Source organism: Salvelinus sp. IW2-2015, linkage group LG6.1 (assembly GCF_002910315.2).
Source record: "Salvelinus sp. IW2-2015 linkage group LG6.1, ASM291031v2, whole genome shotgun sequence".
Lineage (NCBI taxonomy): Eukaryota > Metazoa > Chordata > Actinopteri > Salmoniformes > Salmonidae > Salvelinus > Salvelinus sp. IW2-2015.
In genome coordinates this window covers 29,181,967-29,195,991 of record NC_036845.1, presented here as the reverse complement: position 1 = coordinate 29,195,991, position 14,025 = coordinate 29,181,967, and the positions used below count along the sequence as shown (strand labels likewise).

At 44.2% G+C, this 14,025-nt stretch overlaps 2 protein-coding genes across 2 annotated transcripts; both read right to left on the bottom strand.

Moving 5' to 3' along the window:
- Positions 1-6,920: 6,920 nt before the first annotated feature.
- On the bottom strand, positions 6,921-10,958 carry LOC111964779 (uncharacterized). The gene is made up of 10 exons (XM_070444115.1): positions 10,875-10,958; positions 10,660-10,779; positions 10,304-10,375; positions 9,847-10,185; positions 9,657-9,747; positions 9,462-9,535; positions 9,104-9,320; positions 8,017-8,766; positions 7,797-7,903; positions 6,921-7,613 (listed from the first exon to the last, which is right to left on the bottom strand). Exons 7-10 carry the CDS (start codon positions 9,222-9,224, stop codon positions 7,587-7,589), a joined length of 1,005 nt encoding a protein of 334 aa, XP_070300216.1. The 5' UTR covers positions 9,225-9,320; positions 9,462-9,535; positions 9,657-9,747; positions 9,847-10,185; positions 10,304-10,375; positions 10,660-10,779; positions 10,875-10,958; the 3' UTR covers positions 6,921-7,586.
- Positions 10,959-11,430: 472 nt separating this feature from the next.
- On the bottom strand, positions 11,431-13,750 carry LOC139027912 (nucleolar and coiled-body phosphoprotein 1-like). The gene is made up of 8 exons (XM_070444116.1): positions 13,517-13,750; positions 13,109-13,170; positions 12,886-13,013; positions 12,627-12,760; positions 12,325-12,501; positions 12,000-12,212; positions 11,742-11,906; positions 11,431-11,619 (listed from the first exon to the last, which is right to left on the bottom strand). Exons 1-8 carry the CDS (start codon positions 13,628-13,630, stop codon positions 11,446-11,448), a joined length of 1,167 nt encoding a protein of 388 aa, XP_070300217.1. The 5' UTR covers positions 13,631-13,750; the 3' UTR covers positions 11,431-11,445.
- Between the last annotated feature and the right edge of the window lie 275 nt (positions 13,751-14,025).

Below are 14,025 nucleotides of genomic sequence, written 5' to 3'. Positions count from 1 at the left end.
GGACCTGTTTGCCTCCCTGGACAATGCGCACTGCCCCCTGTGATACATCATGTCAGAGCCACCAGGTCGGAGCTCTGGGCTTGGATACTCTGGCACACGATTGACCAGGGCTGTAGCTTTACGCATTCCTCCTGTGTTACCTTATTTTTTACTGCTGCTCTTTAATTACTTGTTACTTTTTATCTCTTATTCTTATCTGTATTTTTTGAAACTSCACTGTTGGTTAGTGGCTCGTAAGTAAGCATTTCACTGTAAGATTCGGCGCATGTGACTAATAAGATTTGATTTTCCCCTGATCCAGGCTGTGCTGGACAGGACCAGGATGKCAGAGCATCTTCTTCTGGTGCCCCATACTGGCCCAGACGACCCTGGTTCAGCCTTCTCCTGTCCCTGTTGTCTGGGACACCTTGGCAACTTCCCATGAGACCGGACCTGCTGTCTCAGGCCAGGGGAACTCTGTGGCATCTGAGGCTACACTGCCTCAGTCTGTGGGCTTGGTCCATGTTAGGACTACAGGAGGGTGTATTGAACACCATGCAGAGCGCAAGGGCACCGGCTACAGCTGCGGCATACCAGTTGCGCTGGCGGTTCTGCTCTTGGTGCACTGGTATTGAAGTGGTGCCCGAGTCATGGTGGGTGCAGTAAGTCCTCAAATACCTGCAGTCTCGCTTGGATGAGGGCTTAGCAGCCTCTACACAGAGGGTATTTGGCCGCTATATCTGCCTTCCATGTGGGGTGGATGGACAGGCCAGTGGGGCGCCATCCCTTGGTCTCCAGGTTTATGAAGGGGGTTCGTCGCCTGCATCCAGCTAGGACCCGCTCAATGGTGAGCTGGGATCTGGATGTGGTCTTGGCAGTTTTGGCAAAGCCGCCTTTTGAACCGTTGGAATCTGCCTCCCTGAAACACCTCTATGAAGGTGGCTTTCTTGGTAGAACACCCACCCACTTCATGGAAGTAATCTCTGAGTGCAACCGGATGGTGTCACATCTGCTCCTGCCACACCCCCTAGTGGTCATCCGGTGTCTGTTTGTGTGATTGTGTGGTTGGAGACAGGTGTGCTGGAGTCAGAGCAGATCCCTTTCAGCAGCAACTCGTTCCATTATCAAGACCTCTACAAATACTCAGTCCTACCATTTCCACTCTGCCAGATTGTAATCTCTGCTCAATCAGTTTATGCTTCTAGCCATTATTATTATTCAAGATCCTGTTACCCTGCTGTACCTGTTTCCCTCATTGATSCTGTTTATCCTCTTACTGCAGTTTTGCTGCCCTGACTCTGGCTCCTGTCTCCTGTTCCACATCTCGCTACCCTGTTCTGGACTCATCACACCACCACTGGATTCCCCTCTGGATCTGTTTACTCTGTCCCAACCCAGCACACTCCAACCTCAGCCCCCACATTTGGTTTCCTACAACTCATCCAAGCTTCCCTGGATCTGCACTCCATATCTCCCTGTGWTACAATAAATACCTTGGTTCATTCATCTCTGTTTCCTCGTGTAAGTCCGCTCTTGGGTTCCCCTGTGCCACTCCGCATAACAGATGGACCCCGGGGGGAGGAGTATATCTCTCCGCCCTTCATTCCTCCTGAAGGTTTTGTCAGACAGGCATGTGAACATCCCTTTTATCCTGTCTGTAGTGGTGGGGGAGTCTGGGCCTCCCTCTGGCATGCTGTGTGGCATGCTGTGAGGGCACTGGCTGCTTATGTGGAGGGGTCACGGTCAGTGAGAACAACAGACCAGCTCTTTGTCTGCTATGGTGAGAGTCCTGRGGGCTGGGCTATCGTGTCCACTATCCCACTGGATAGTGGACATGATTACGACAGGATACCGCCTGGCTGGCAGGCCAGTGCTAGGATCTGTGTTGGCACATTCAACACGAGGTATGGCTGCATCCTGGGCTCTACTGAGAGGACTGCCCCTCGCTGATACCTGTTGCGGCCAGCTGGGCTTCCTCTTGCACCTTTGCTAGGTACTATCGGGTAAATGTGGCACCTCCCTCTGCGGTTGGTTCAGCAGTACTGGACGTCGCCTCCCCTTCCACATTGAAGGCCTCTGCGTCTCGGTCCTGCACTGGGACTTCGCCGCTGGCAAGCACTGCACTGACTAAATCTGATACGGGTATACCAATATATTGGAGTGATCCAATATAGTGAAACATAAAAGGTTACATATGTAACAACGGTTATGTGAGCTATATGGATCACTCCAATCCTCTACAGTGCTAGAGGCGCCTCAAAAATTATGTAGAGAACGTGTCACAGGTGTACGCGGGAGTAAATCTGTAAATCCTCACCTCGGATGTATYCCTCCGATGCGGAGTGATACCAATATATTGGAGTGATCCATATAGCTCACATAACCGTGGTTACATATGTAACCTTCGATTTGGAAGTTAGCTACTGCTGGAGGAATGAAGCGCATGCAATCTTAATCAGTCAACTGACGTGTTTCATGTGTGAACACATGGAGTGAACAAGACAAGTTTGTTCATGGCTAGCTAGCGGCAAACTTTCCCAGTTGAACAATGTTTTGACTGCAAGTATTCGCTTTCGACTACTTGCTAGCAAAGGTAACGAACACTTTCCATTAACGTTACATTTTCTGTCACATTTCTCCGCTATTTCTATATCCTACTTGTAAAATGTTTTGAATTAAATCGAACATTGTTTCTGTTGATAATCGTTGCATGAAAGCAATACTTATCGTGAATCACACCCGTGATGTTTTTTTTGTGTGAGAAGATTAACATTGTGGAGAATTTCTCCCTTTTCTCCTCCGATAATATGATGGGCAAGATCTGGTACCTTCAGACTGGTGAGCAGCTGGCGCCTGTGACGAAGAAGACTGCAGACCTGTTCATATCAAAGTTAAGCATAGTTATTTGTCCTATACCTCTGAGTTCACAGCCCAACTATTTCAGCATTCCTTCAAAAAACATAACATTATGCTTAAGAACGAATAATGTTATGCGATATACTTCATTACATTCAGTACATAAGAGCCCCCCCCCCCCCCCCAGCAGAGAGTGACAAAGAGGGTCTAGAAGATACTGTGCGAATGAAATGCAGGTTGTGAAAATTAGACTTGCACTTTGTATGAACAATTCCTTGCCAAGAAATGAAATCTTGGATATACTTTTTTTTTGCGTGGAATCAACCCTTTTTTGGGGTGAATTTGGGGGTCTTTGGCGCTGGGTTGTGCTGGTTGTGATCAGCGTCAGACTCATTCGGTTTGATCAAATTTAGGATTTTGCCTGGGAATGACAGCAAGCATGAMGTTTTCAGAGTACTAGTGTTAAGATTCCTTTTTAGTTCAAATACTAAATCTTACTTTCTCTTTCTTTGGTGAGACTCTGGCTCTGTTTCCAGGCTTGAATGTTTTTCTGCTCGAATCAGGCACTCATGGGCTTTCTCATATGAATCTGAAACATCACGGAATCAGTTCATCTTATCAGTTAATCTGTAAATGTCTGCAAATGAGACATTTAGTATCTTAATATTCTGTTAAAGTACTCACTCTTTGTCTTCAGTAATTTAATTGAATACACCTCCCGTGTATCAATGTCTGCCRTTCATGTGACATCACTGCCTTCACTTCTCTTGGCTCTTGTATGGAGGCCAGTAACATTTGTCCTTGGTGCACCAGGTTTTTCCAGAACGTTTTCTTATCGTTTTCTTATTATTTTTAACTGGCCAAGAAAATTCTCGAAGGGGAAGCAAGAGATATTGTCAACACCAAATGCGTGTGCTTCATGGCTGAGATGGGTTAGGCAATGTATATTATGTTTACCTTCCCATACAGGCAGCTGCAGTGGTCCACAAACAAAACCAGGAGGTTTCCTGCATAGTCTGCTTGGTCTGTACACAAGGATACACTTAGGAAGATAGTCATGGCATCTGCAAGCAACATTAAGTTTTCATACATCACCCTTGGAATATTCCCTTTTAAACAGACAGGCCCAGTGTATAAGAGGAATGTACAGAACTCAGTTGCCTTCCAACGGTCAGACTCATTCAGTGGTTCTCTTGATTTCTGATGGAGTGTGAGGTCTTAGGTCAGTCAGCTGTGAAGATACATTTCTGACAACAGCTGGACCTAAACATGTTTTCAGTGGCCCTTTCTGCCATAGTTATCAGTTTCCGTGTAACTCTCAAACATACCAGGAGCATTTTGTCAAGAGGAAACGGCGTCACCAAACCACTTGACGATGATCCTAAAGGTGTTGTCTCTCTGTCATCAGTCAAATCATCAAAAGTGTTGTGGTTGGACCTCGGCTGTTGTTTCTGGGAAGGTCATACGATTCAGGTAGTAGACTGCCATTTGACGGCATTTGTCACAGCCATAGTAGCCATTGTGACCTTTTGCTTTTCTGACAAAGGTCCTTGCTGGTGCTTCACAAATAATGGCAGAGATTTGGACTTTAAGATTTCTGTCTCCAAAGAAACACCTTCAGTTCCCAGCTGCTGCATTTCCTCAAGTCATGCAAGAAATCAAGACTGGTTGGTTTCTTCTTTGAATTTGGATGGCCTTTGTATAGAGGAAGGCCATCAAAATGGATTTGGAGGGACACTGACTCAGACAACCTTGTATGAACAGATGTTGTAAGGTGGGACGTTACGTTAGCTAGTCTAACGTTAGTGTCCGTCAACTAACTTCAAGTCCCTAATGTTAACCCGGAAGGTATTGACTTATTGACACATGACAGTTCCTAGGATCCATGTCAACGATAACCTTAGCCATACTGTTTGTCATGATATAACATATCAAACAAAAACAAACTTAAACGTACTTTTAATATCTCAACGTACATGAATTTTTAGGTAACATCAACTCACCGTGGCTTTCTACTGAGACCACAGAGACGCCGACTGGGTTTTAATAGAGACAGATGCGTAAGCAAKGTGATCCAGATGAGCTGTTCCCYCCAGAGAATTCCACAGGACAACGTTTATATGTGTACCACACWGCCGGGAAGGGGCGCCTTTTAATGGTTATTCGCAAACCACAGAGGGTAAGAACATATTTTTTAATGGTGATTCATGACCTTTTGAGAATTTGGGTGCAGGTCTGCAATGGAAGACAATCTCTGAAATATGTATCGGAACGACTAAGGCTTTACATGAATTTCACATTAAGTCGTACGTTAAGTTTGCACTTCTATATTCGTGGAATCAAGCAGTAAAGGCACTCATACCAGCTGTATACAACACCATCATTCTCGAAAGGTTATGAGTCACCATTAAAAGACGTCCTTTACATGCTGTGTGCTACCACTTATCCCCATATGAATGTCATGATTGGTACAACGTTTTGGACAATTTAATGGGGTGTTTTGATCGGATGAGGTGTTAGCTTGAATTTATGGATTCTTTACCTTGTTCCTCAGGCTCAGGTATGACAACTAGAAGTAATTTTTTTAGCGATATCTTGCAGTGAGGGAGGGCAGGAGAGGACAGCTCAGGAAAAAATAAAAATTTGTCATCGATAGGTGTTGCTTTGTTGTTCAAGCAGGTTCTAACCATAAGTACAAATCACAAACTGAATWGGTATGCGAARKGTCAAATCAACACTACATATTGTGTATACCATTACCTGTCATCTTTACATTTCATAGAATATAATGTTGAAGGGTGAAATTCATAAGTAAAACATTGTGATAAGTCTACGGATCTTTAATTGTGGTATTTCTTCGACAGAACTTCTCTCTGCTGTCTGGATCCTGAACGATGTTGACATCACTCACCCTCAAACTCCACTAGCTCATGCGCCCCACAACATTAGTCATGAAACCCTCCGGTCCATCTTCAATACCTTAAGCAATAKACACACAATGATATCCCCATAGACATGTAGGGTGATTTGTGCCCATATTCCGTTTAAATGCATTCCCTGGTTGGCATGWATCTTCAGTTAGAACATTTTACTGACTCATCTCTGATCCAGTTATTCCACCAACGATTGAAAGAAATGTATCTTATAGAAGAAATGTATCATATATATATATTTTTTAAACTTGTTTAGAACAGTTTATAGTTTCCATTATGAAATGTTAAGGAAGACTTCACAGAAAGTTACACAAGGCCATGTTAAAGGTAGTATTGTTAACTTATACCTAATCTTAATGTGTGTATTGTTGTAAAATAAAGATGCATTTCCTGTCATTTTTGTTCTATATTCACAAACTCTCCTTCACAATGCCCAAGATTAGTGAATGGGTTAAAAGTGAGTATGCAAGCTATGTACTTAAGAACACGCAAAAGTTGTGGAACTTGCCATTACAAAATGTGGAACTTCAATGGGCATTTTCCAGAAAATGTTGAATGGTACAGTTCAACTGTCAAATCTGTGTGGATTATATATATTTTTTTAAATATGGTTTTCAGCAATAGTAGCAGTACTTATTCAATTTATGAGAAGGTGTTACAGCAGGTCGCACGCACGGGTCCGCATGCCGACGTTCCTCCACTGAAGGTCAGACCTCCACCTAGCATAGCAGCTTGCCGCTCAAGAAACGCTAGTGGATGGATGAGCGATCGCTGACCATCTTGCCGATGGTCTGCCGCCGGAGGCTCGACCGCGGCAAACCGCTGACTGCGTGCCACCCAAAGAACGCTGGTGGACCGACAGGTCACTGTTAGCTGGGCAGGCCCTGAGAGCTTGTGCCAATATTGCAGGTAACTCCTTCGCTGAGAAATCTTTCAGCCCCAGCAACCGCTCCGCCGCAATCACAATGATTTATATTTCCCTAGACCTCTCCACCTTGGCAGTGCCATTAATTACCATAGCTATAAATGCCACAAAGTCCCTTCTGGAAAGCAATTCATCAAAGCGCTGAAGAAGACACCAACACCAGAAGGAGAAAGTGCTTAAAGACAAGTTTTTGGCACCTCAAACCCACTAACAAWATGGACACAAACTGTGGAAAAATGACTTAATTTTGTGAAAAAGATACAGTAAATACATCTGACCGTGAAACTTAAAAAAAAAAAATCCTAGTAGTATCTCTCATTTTCATAATATGCATTCATTACTAGGGTATAAGGGTTAAACAATGGCTCTGGGCTTCATTACTGTATTGAGGTTCCTCTGATCCTTCCCTCCACTTTGGATCAGCCTTATCCACCATGTGAGGCAAAGCAGCAGACACTGTCGTAAACGTAACATTTCCATAAATCATTCTGTTTTTCGCTGTCACAAGAACATGCAAGAAAACACCGTCATTAAAATGTACAGTAACATAAAAAACAGCTGCAGCACATCACATAGTATGCCATCTTCAAATAGGAAAACAGTTAGAACCTGTACAGGACATGCACTTACAGTTAAAAAAAATAGATAAACAAATAGGGTAAAAAACACTGTTTCCACTTTAGCAAAACAGGAAAAGAGTTAATTTGTTACAGTATACAATGTAAAAAAAAATAAAAAAATAGAACAAATCCCCAGTCGATCTGGTCTGGGGAGACCATTGTGTGGACAGACAGTCTTTACCCGTTATTGCTCCACTGCCATTTAGGTAGAATGCGTCCAGGTCCACATACACTTGAGAGGCCCCTTTAAGATAGTCTTCATCTCTAAAGGCCTTACTTACTCTTAGACGATTGCTTTTTCTGAGAAGAGAATAAAACCCMAAAAATGTACAGCGCTGTTATGTTTGTCAGGTATAGGTATGAGAGCTGAGGCATGCAGTGAGTACTGTAAGCATGCTGGAATGCAAGGTCAAGAAAAAGCATGTGTGTCAATGTCTAGCTATATCTTCTGTGCCTTGATGAAGATGAGGTAAACTTCCTTACCTTTTTAGGTGGGGTCTCTGGAGGGTGCTGTACAGGGATGGAGTCTTGGGCAGGTGTGACTGGCATCTCAGGCACTGCAGTCTCTGAGAGTTTCAGCTTTTTCATCTCTGTAGAGTTTTTATTTATATAAATGTTATTACACAATCATTTTCAGTATAGACTAATATACAATATTTTTTTCATTTTCTGAAACAAGGTTTTCAGAGGAAGAGTCACTCACTTTTCTTCTCTGTTGGAGGATCAGGTGTTACTGTGGTGGATGGAGGTGGTGGTTCCTTGTCAACAGAGTTATCATTCGTTTTCTTCTTCTTCTTCTTCTTTTTATCCTTTTCCAGTTCCATCTTAGTCTCATTCTCCTTTCTTATCTCCTCCTGTTTCTTCTTCGTTCCCTTCTCCTTTTTCGCACCATTCTCCTTAGTCGTCTTCTTCTTTTCCTTCTCTTCTACAGTCTCATTTTTCTTTTCATCAGTTTCCCTTTTCTTCTTTTGGGGTTGTGGTGAATTGTCATCTGCTTTAGTCTTACTGTTCCTATTTTTCCTCTTCGTGGCTGACGGATTTCCATTAGGTGTTGGGGTAGCAGGCATGGTGGGTGGCTGTTTGTCTGCCACGGTCGTAAGGTCGGCAGTATTATTGTTGATCTCTGCTTGGCCTTCAGGGGATGGGGTGGGAGATGTTTTAACTGATGGGGTGGGAGGTGCTGCCTTCTTAGCCTGACTGGACTTGGTTTTACTAGCTTTTGCAGTTGTCTTGGTCTTCCCATTCCCATCTCCCTTTTCAGCTGTAGTCTTGACCTTTTCAGCAGCACTAGACTTTTCCACTGCAGTGCYAGCCTTGAGTTTAGGTGTCTTCGATGCAGCTTTAGCCTTGGGCTTCCTCGGTGCTCTTGTTTTCTTCGCTGCTGCGGCAGGTGAGGTGGGAGCAGGTGGAGCGTTCAGCGCAGTGATGGCGTCCATTTTGGCGATGCTTGTGTCTGTGGACAGAGGTGGGTAGACAGTAAATAAACAACATGGCGCCCTTGGAGACCTACTCTGAACTATCAACTGTCAACACCTGTACTTTATATAAAAGACATCATACAGTTCTGTTTATATTGACTCACAAAGTTATTCCATAAGTAAGTTATTAAAGGGTGATGCTGTGCGTCTTCTGGCTGTTATGACACTTTTGAATCCTCCCCCTGCTCTCTGACTCACAACACCTCTCTTTCCACTCATCTTCCTCGGTCTCCCTCCCTCCCTTCCCCCTTTCACCTGACCCTCACTCGCCCTCCTCCTGTTCCACAGTTTCTCTCTCTCTCTCTCTCTCACCTGATAGGTCCAGTGCCAGTCTCTTCCACTTCTCCACATCCAGATCTGTGTCAGAGTCCGAGCCAGAGTCGTCTCCCCCTGTAGGAGGAGGACCAAGAACGGTCAGAGGCAGGGCAGCCATGAGAGTCTCAGGGGAGGGCTTCTTCTTTTTGCCTTTAACGGGCGTGTCCCCTGGTTTGTCTTCACCTCTTTTCCTCTTGGCTGATGGAGCTGAGGCCTGAAACAAGGGTTGGTAAGACGAATTCAGTTATGCAGAATGATCTAGCTAACAAGCACTTAGGGAATATGGTTCCCAATGACCATATACGGATGAGAAAATAAGTCAATGCAATTTAATACACAGAGTTAGTATCTGTACTTGTGCTTTCTTCGATGAGGTTGCTTTCTTGTCTTTTGCAGCCACCCTCTTTCCTTTATTTGTGGCTGGAGCAACTACATACAATAAAAAAAGAGACATAAAACATACAGTAATGAAGACCATCAATGCAGAACACACACAGGGCCACATTGAGGAATTTGCCCCAAAATCCTGCACCATGACACCAGTACATACCAGCAGGTGTTGCTTTAACAGCTGGAGTTTCCTCAACTGAGGAGTCTCCACTGCGGCCGCTCTTCTTCTCAATGGCTTTAGCTGCGGGTGACTGGTGAAGGAATATCAAAAGGTTAGAACGAGGTTAATYGTGACGGACATCTCATAGCATAGCTCCTGGTTTGAACAAGAAGAGGTATATTGATCTTACAGTAAGACTGCTCAGCAGTAGGAGTAGGTCCTTAGAAGCAGGTTTATTTCCCTCCCCCCCCCTCTGGGCCTTCTTAGCCGAAGCAGGGGTCTTAAGTTGAACCTCGGCATGCTTCGCGGGGGCTTCATCTGGGATGTCTGATGGCGAGTCACTGCTGTCATTGGACGACTCTGGTGCTGTACTTGTAGGTGTGACAGTGGGTGTTGCCTGGGCCTTGCTTGGGGTAGCAGCAACCACTGGCTTAGCTGGAGTGGCTTTCGTCTTGGCTTTCGACGTTGCTTTCAGTTTGGCTCGTTTCGCTGGCGTCACTGGTGTCGTTTGTGTGTTCGAGGTTGTCGTCTACAGCAGCGTGAAGATGAATAAAATGAGACCCTAACGTTCATAGACAGTATTGAGGAAAAATATTAGGGACAGACTATTCATGTATACCAGCAACATATTCACTTTTAAAACTCACCGTTGCTGGACTGTCCTCTTCGCTGTCTGATGATGAATCAATGCTGTCACTGGACTCCTTACTAGCGGGGGTTTGCTTGGAGTGGCAGCAACCACTGGTTTAACTCGAGTTCTCGGAGGGGCTTTCGTCCTTGCTGTTGATGTTGGTTTTGATTGCTTCACTGGTGTATCTTTCGGTGTTGCAGCTGTTGTCTGAATCAGTGTTAAGACAGATACTTATGATGAAATATCTGAAGAAAACCTCCAGATTATTCATACTCTACAGGAATAGACTAATACAACTCACCGTTGCTGGACTCTCCTCGTTGCTGTCTGATGATGAATCAATGCTGTCACTGGACTCCTTACTAGCTGGGTCTTGCTTGGAGTGGCAGCAACCACTGGTTTAACTCGAGTTCTCGGAGGGGCTTTCGTCCTTGCTGTTGATGTTGGTTTTGATTGCTTCACTGGTGTATCTTTCGGTGTTGCAGCTGTTGTCTGAATCAGTGTTAAGACAGATACTTATGATGAAATATCTGAAGAAAACCTCCAGATTATCCATACTCTACAGGAATGTACTAATACCAACTCACTGTTGCTAGACTCTCCTCGTTGCTGTCTGATGAATCACTGCTGTCACTAGATGACTCTACTGTTGAGTCTTGGCTGTGACAGTGGCTGTTGCCTTAGGCTTGCTTGGATGGCAACAGTCGCTGCTCTAGCCGGGGTAGCATTTTTAGCGGGTTTCGCCGGTGTTGTGGCTGTTTCTGAATCCGTTTGATATGAAGATAATATTCAACCCGTTGTTTCATTTGAGAGGGTAAGACAATATAAGATCATTCTACAGACTAAAATAAATGTTTTAGTAAAAAAAAAAAATCACCGTTGCTGGACTGTCCTTTTCGCTGTCTGATGATGAATCAATGCTGTCACTGGACTCCTTACTAGCTGGGGTCTTGCTTGGAGTGGCAGCAACCACTGGTTTAACTCGAGTTCTCGGAGGGGCTTTCGTCTTGACTGTTGTGTTGCTTTCTGTTGCGCCACTGGTGTAGCTTTCGGCGTGGCAGCTGTTGTCTGAATCAGTGTTAAGACAGATATTTATGATGAAATATCTGAAGAGAACATCCAGATGATTCCATACTCTACAGGAATGACTAATACAACTCACCGTTGCTGAGACTTCTCGTTGCTGTCTGATGAAAAATCAATGCTGTCACTGGACTCCTTACTAGCYGAGGTCTTGTTTGGGGTAGCAGCAACCACTGGTTTAACTGGGGTGGCTTTCATCTTGGCTGTTGGTGTTGCTGTCTGTTGCTTCACTGGCGCTGTCTGTGTTTTCTAAATTGTGTAATATAAAGAAAATGTTCAACCCTGTGTTTATCATGCGAGAATATGAACAGACACTTATACAGAAATGATTTGGGTTATTTCAAGTCTTAAAAAAAAAAGAAAAAACTCACCACTGTTGGACCTTCCTCTTCACTTTCTGACGATGAATCACAGCTGTCACTGGAAGTCTCTGGCGCTGTAGTCTTCGATTTGGTTGTTGGCTTGGCCGTTGATGTTGTTCTACTAATTGGTGTTACTGGTTTTGCAGGTGTTGCTTTTGGTGTTGTGGGTGTTTTCTACATTGGTGTAAAAAGAGGCAAATAAAACAATTCAGGGTTTAATTTCTGAATGTAACATATCATGTATCCACACTCCAGAGGTAAACTCACCACCGCTGGACTCTCCTCATCGCTATCTGACGATTCACTACTGCAGCTGGATGAGTCGGATGCTGTAGATGTAGGYGTGGCAGTTGTTGCCTTGGCCTTGCTTGGAGTAGCAACAATCACTGCTTTAGTTGGAGTAGCTTTCGTCTTGGCTGTTGGTTTACTGATTGGCGTCACTGGTGTTGGCGTCCTTGGTGTTGGCGCCACTGGTGTTTTCTGAATCAATGTCGAGACAATTAGAGATGTGACACAATCTTTACACAAAGGGTTTTATTTGTGAATGTAAAGAAAGGTTTAGAATATTCTACAAAGGAATAGATTAACTCACCACTGTTGTTGCCTCTTTCCTGTCTGAAGACGTATCAGTGGTATTGCTGGAGGCCCCAGATTTAGGCGTGGAAGTGGTTGTTAACTTGGCCTTGGTTGGGGTCGATGGCGTGACCTCTGACTCGGCCATGATCTTTGCAGCTGGAACATGATAGGCTTTGGGCGTTGCAGGGCTTTTCTGTAAACAGCAGAGGAGAGGAAGACTCCATCAGTGACAACAGGGAGAAGAAGAGTTTATATTTGATTTGTAATCATGTCTCTCTATTGGTGTTCACCAGTATGTTTACATCTGTGCTTGCTTACTTGTGGCGGTGGCTCCTCACTCTCAGAGTCCTCTGAGCTGTCTGTCCCCTTCCCTCCAAGAGTCGTCTGCACTGCAGTCTTGGCCTTAGTTGGGCTGGCCTTAGCTGAGCTCTGAGGCTTTGGGGTCTGGGAGGCTGGAAAGACAAGAGCAAGGAAGAAGACATGCATGATATTCAGATTTAAACCACAACCAAACTACTAATTTCTTGGTTGTTGTTTACATTGGTCTCCTACACGTTTACTGAAAAAAAGGCTGTACCTTTAACAGGTGTTGCTTCTTCCTCTTCTGAACTCSAGCTCTCTGTGCTACTTTCAGGGTCTGCTTGGCGGTTCTTTTTTAACTCAGAACAATCCGGTTCTGTTCCCGTCTTTGTACTCTTGGAAGCACTGAAGAACACAGTTGAATGTCAAAATCAACCCAATGCAATGACGTCAGTTAATCAGGCCATTATTTTGAGAAAACCTATAGGCTAGCTACTCACTCTCCAAACCATTTATTGTAGATGTCCAGTAGTGAAGTTGACAAGGCTTCTGGTTCTCCGTCCTAGACAAAATATTAAGAGAAGCAAAATCAGACAAAGGGAAATCTAGCAAGCTACATAACAAACATTCAATGTATTAGTGTAGTCTCCAAGTATAGTCTACAGTCTCAACCAAGAGGTCTGGGCCTCCATGGCACAGTAGTGCAGGGCCCATAGGTAGACTCTTGTTCAAGCGCGCTCTGGCTGTTCGATAACTACACTGTTACAACTATGTTATTACATTGTAACAACGACACCGTTATGGAAGCACAAATCTGCAACAATATGTCGCGAAGTTTCCATTAATGGAGTGATAACTAACGTTACATGTTACAATGTACGACGTATGAAACAGATAGATGTAGCGACCTTCACATGCTTTCCGAGTTCTTCTGCCGCTTTCTGGAAGCCGTTTTCCTTCAAATGTCGGTAGATCAAATGGGTCAATTGATGACTTGACCCATGCTTCTTCTTTGGAGACATATTCCCGACGTTAACACAAACACAACTAAATAACAGAAATGATAACGAATTGAATCAACTTGGCCACATCAGTGTGCAACGCTTTCGTTCTTCACATCGTGCATGGTAAGCGTTTTAACTTTGACCCATGCCTGTATTTCCGGCGAAGTCGTTGTGCATAACGGGAATTGTAGTGCGGCGTCAACTACTCTACTCACTCTATATTCCTAGACGAGTCCACCTAGCGGCCTACGTWTGATAAGGCTAATCTTTTACAATAAAAAGTATCACTCCACTGTTAGTTTTTTTTAATCACTTTGGTGCAATTTTCSCAAGTTTGTGGTACATTTTAAGCACACATCTTAACAGATGATCAAAATGGCTTGTGTTTCAAAACTCGAAGCACATTTTCAATT